The sequence below is a fragment of the Morone saxatilis genome, unplaced genomic scaffold, assembly GCF_004916995.1.
Source record: "Morone saxatilis isolate NCDOM2014 unplaced genomic scaffold, NCSU_SB_2.0 Contig24, whole genome shotgun sequence".
NCBI lineage: Eukaryota > Metazoa > Chordata > Actinopteri > Moronidae > Morone > Morone saxatilis.
In genome coordinates, this window is record NW_023339807.1 from 18,352,486 (window position 1) to 18,357,257 (window position 4,772).

The following is a 4,772-nucleotide window of genomic DNA, read 5'->3' on the forward strand; positions in this document are numbered from 1 at the left end:
CTCTCTCTCTCTCTCTCTACTCTACATACACTGGGACTGTCTGTTAATGAGGCAAGCTCGGGACTCCTGTCTGCGTCAGTGCTGCTATGCTTGGGGTTATCTGGGGCTGTGGTCTGCCCCACTTCCAGGAACTAGAAACAGTACAGTTTCATCTTAAGAGAAAAAGAGAGAGATGGATACAAATTGAAGAGTATAACAAGAGAGACTCATTTAGGTCTGATATGAAGGCAACTTGATACAGTAGTTGAACTCATGCTTAGAGAGATGGGCTCTGATTCAGTAGTTGTTCACACTGAAAACTGGGCCATTGGCTTTCTGTTTATCAGAGAATATGGACATCAAACAGTGTTCCCCAGTGACAAAATACTTGAACAGCCTGTAACCAAATTTGACTATGGATACCGTAGCTTGATTGCTCACTCCAGTCACTGTAGGACTTATTGTTAAGGCACTGCAGGGGCTTTTTAAAGGCTGGGAGCATGTACAGTAAATATGATAAATATATCTTTGTTGATACAGATTTGTTCACTGTGCTGAGATCAGTTACAGGAACAGGGACCAGCTGAGGAAAGAACCACAGAGCTTGCTCCCGTTCCAACACAGTTCTGCTTTTTTCTGCTGTTCACTCTGATGTCAGGAGCAAATCATCTGATTCTTTACTGCAGTTGCAGTTCCAACCTGCGCTTGCACCTTTTTACTCAAACTGTGGAGATGTCCATGCTTGCTCATGCATGTGCAAGAATATTGCATGCATATGATTAGCATTTATTTTTTTTGGCAGTTGGTTTGAAAATCATTTAATTATATACACAGACATAGTAGAGAGTTTTTTTCCTACAACCACCAAGAGAAGGTTGGCACAAGCTTATCCTTCAGTTTAACAGACCACAGGCATTATTCTGTTCATACTTGCCCAAAGTTGTCAAAGAAAGAATAATTTGAATGTTTCCACTGTGAATATAGAGATTATGTAAACTGCTTGTTTTTTATGTGGTTGGAAGATATGATTAGAGTAATGTGATACTGTGATAAGGCAGATAGATATATGCATACATACATCCTAGAACCTTTCCTTGAACAACACATCAATTTTGATAAAATGTCCAGGAAAATGTAGTGGTAGAACTTAACACTATTTGTCAAAGCATTTGGTGTTGACCTCAGAGACGTCATTAATCTATATTTTTTTCAAGCAGGAAATTATCATTATTAATGACTCCCTGTTAATGGGACACATTGCAAAGAGGAAGTGTTGCAAGTGCTTTTGTCTTTGTTAGAACGTATTTTCTGACCTCAAATTCTGTGCAAGGGTAGTTTTAAATTCTCAAGAAGCGTCCCTATTTCCTGTCACACGGTTATACTGTATATCTGATTATGACTTATCCATTGGATGAAGCTGACTGAGTGAACCTACAGAAAGCCCCTGTCAGAAACCATACAGTTTAATGGCTGGATTTCACAGCACACAAAGCGAGATAAAGAATACTGCCATTGTTACTGACAACAGGAAGTGACATAAAACCAGTCTGACTCTTACTGGAAGCTGCTTCTTCTGACAGAATGAAAAAGAAAAATGTGAAAACTGCTGCACCGTTTTCTACAGCAATTTTCTTTCTTTTCTTCCTTTTCCTAAACTTCGGCCTGCGTTGGTTCTTTCGCTTCGCATAGAGACCACAGATAGTGGTTTCCCCTTAAGTCTTGATAAGGGTGTGATAAGGTCAGTGTGAGTCATGTTGGTACATCTGTGGAGCTCGTCGGTACAACTGAGTCAGTGGGATCAATTAGAATCAAGTGATCAGGTCGAAGTCCTTCACAGGTTAAGTTTAAAGGTCATTAAAGAAATGTGTGATTTTTTATCCCAAATGAGTGATATAGACGATATTTATTTAAAGTGGTAGTTTGATAGCTCATAGCCAGAAACTGGGAAAGCTAGCCTGGGGCAAGCTTTAAGAATAACTACATAGAAATAGCCAATCTTGTCGCTGATGGTATTGTTTCTTTATAGGTCATATAGAGGCATCAGTATTAAATTGAGACTATTTCATAACCAGTTAAAAATTCCTTGTAGACTTTATAGCTACCATGCGGTGAAAGTGATTTGTACTGCACTGGGTTTAACATCTTGAACAAAAACTGCCACAGTCATGCAGCACATCCTCATAATCACATCATCACATAGTGTTGAAATAAAATGCCATGTCATTGTGGAGATTAATGCACGTCAAATAGATTTTGTATGTACTTATACATACAGTATAAGCAATGATGAGGCATTTCCTACTACTAGCCAAGAAGTTATTTCCAACATGTAGAGTGTCAGTGGGTCACAATGTCAAGAAAACCTTTGGCCCAGTTAAATACCCATTGAAATGGAGTTGTCTTTTGCAACCTTTTATGTGTTTTTATGTCTTTTTTGTATTCATTACAGAGCTCTCCATATAGCTGTGGTGCAGGGGGAGTTGGGCATCGTCTACAAACTGATTCAACTCCTGCTGTGGGCTCGCAGAGGCCTTGATATATACAACAACCTCCGTCAGGTAAAACAACCACACTTTAAATAAACATGTTGCCTTTCTATCCATCAAACTACAGATGCGTGCACACACAGCTGTTATCATTACTTTTACAAATGCAGAATTTTAATCAATAGTTTGATATATTGATCAAGATAAGGTTTGTGTTCCTTTTTCAAATGTGGTGCCCATCCAGTCCACAGAACGATTTTAAAAATGTTTCAGTACTATTTCTAACACATATGGAAGGGGTGTCACCATTAGTGAGTGAGTCCGTGTAACATGTTGAAAGATGGATGTAGAATTGAAGTGCGATTGGGGACTTTTGCCTGTCAGCCACAGCATGTAAAACACATTCCCCTGCCTCACCCCTCTGATAACAGTAACATGGAAAAGAATGAAAGAGGAAGTGCCTTGGTTTCCTCCTTGCCTTGCACCATGTTATCGCATACTCTTACAGTCAAGGCGGCTGATGGTTATGCAGTGGAATTCACCCTTCCTAATTTCTCCACCTGTACTTGCCACAAGCCAAAGCCATGCACATGCTGGGAAGGACTAAGTGTGTTTTCCAGCATTTGTTTGTTTCGTTTATGGTTTTCTAGTGCTTGGTTGCCCTAAGGGATTTTTTAAAGTTTGTATGTTGGATTTACCATGTTGTGAAATTCAGAGGATAGAGCCAAGATGATTAAGCTGAGCATAGTGTGACTCCCATGAACTCTTTTGAACCCTGTACTCATGTCTCAAAATGTATAAAACCACATGGACAGGCTAGAAAATTACAAGACATAAGTTGCAAACATGTCACCCGTATTCCAGAATATCATTTGCTTTTTTTCTTGCATATTAAGAGTCTGACTGGCACTCTTTGTCCAGGGAAACTCTGGTCTTTTACAGTAATATAAATGGACTTATGGAGCCAATTATCTTTCACTGAGGTCACTTGTCTTTCTCATGAAAAAGTGACTGTGTTCCCTTTAACTCCCTGCATACTAACCTCAACAAAAGGGATAAGCTACAGTCGTACTTTACTGGAATGTGCACAAGGAATTGTCTTTGAGTGTTTCCCAATCCAGGGCTGTCCCAACCACTGGCCTTAAGTCAACACTTCCACATTCTCTTCCCCTCTGTTGTCTCCACCTCCTGCTCTGCATTGTGCCAGCTTTCTTTCATCCTTCAACAGAGAAAGCACCTGAGCTGTGCAGAGCTCTAGTTCTCACACCACACAGGACACCACGGGCTCACTTACCAGAAATAACGCTGGTGCTATCATCGTTTGTTGTCTTTCCTCATCGCTGAGGCTTGACAGTATAGGTTTTGTGATATCCTGTGTATGAAAATGCACGCGACACACATACACCAACTCTCTTTTCACACACTCACATGTATTATGCCATATGCAGTTATAACTAAGAAGGGAGATTTTCAGGCACAGGTCCCGTCACAGTCATTTGCCTACCAGATTGTGTGGTTTTAACTGAATACCAGGCATAAAGAATAGACTTATCAAAATGAGGCCAGGGAACTTTCAAAACATAAAGTTTACCAGACAGACCTTAACACATTTTCTGGCACTGGTCAACTTCCCAGAGACGAAGAAAAAAAACAAAATACAGCTTTTCCAATATTGATGACAAATCCTGAGTTTCTGTGGTTTTGCATATGGAACTTTTTTGACAGAGTGTTACTATCTGTACCGTAGCTGAACAATAGTGGAAGTGTTGGTGCTTGATTTCTCTTCCACTCCCTAAACTACTATGATGGTAGAGACAGCTGTTTGATACTCCCACACTGGTCATGCTATCAGTGCAGCTACATAAACACACACTATGATAGTCTACTTTTTTCAGCTCTTGCTACAGCTCATGGTGTAGTGCGTGGTTCAAACACTAGTGGGGTTTGGAGACTCAATCCCTGGGGGCCACCCACACTAAAACATGCACTAATGGTCATGTGCTTTAGATTAAAAACATCCACTAAAGTGCATGTGTTACTGCTACAATGCAGTATGCAGATGATGTGTAACAATCCAATAACAGCTTCTTTAAAGCTGTATCTGTAAATGCTCATGTTCACTGTACTGTTGACATCTTTTTATTTAGATTCATGTCACTTCATATTAAACATTTTCAGTTCGTTTATGTGCATGCCATTTTTTTTGTGTAAGTGTGTGTGCCTGTGTGTGCACGAGTGAGACATCTGTGTGTGTGCTTTAGTATAGTCGTTCCGAGAAGTCACATGACCGCAAACACCCCCCCCCCC

General features: G+C 40.2%; 1 protein-coding gene across 1 annotated transcript in view; it reads left to right on the plus strand.

Moving 5' to 3' along the window:
• bcl3 (BCL3 transcription coactivator) overlaps positions 1-4,772 on the plus strand; it is a 15,977-nt gene that overhangs the window by 4,649 nt on the left and 6,556 nt on the right. Inside the window, exon 3 of the mRNA XM_035671629.1 lies at positions 2,429-2,537. Within this exon, the coding sequence (XP_035527522.1) occupies positions 2,429-2,537 (109 nt within the window). The remainder of the gene's footprint in view (positions 1-2,428; positions 2,538-4,772) is intronic.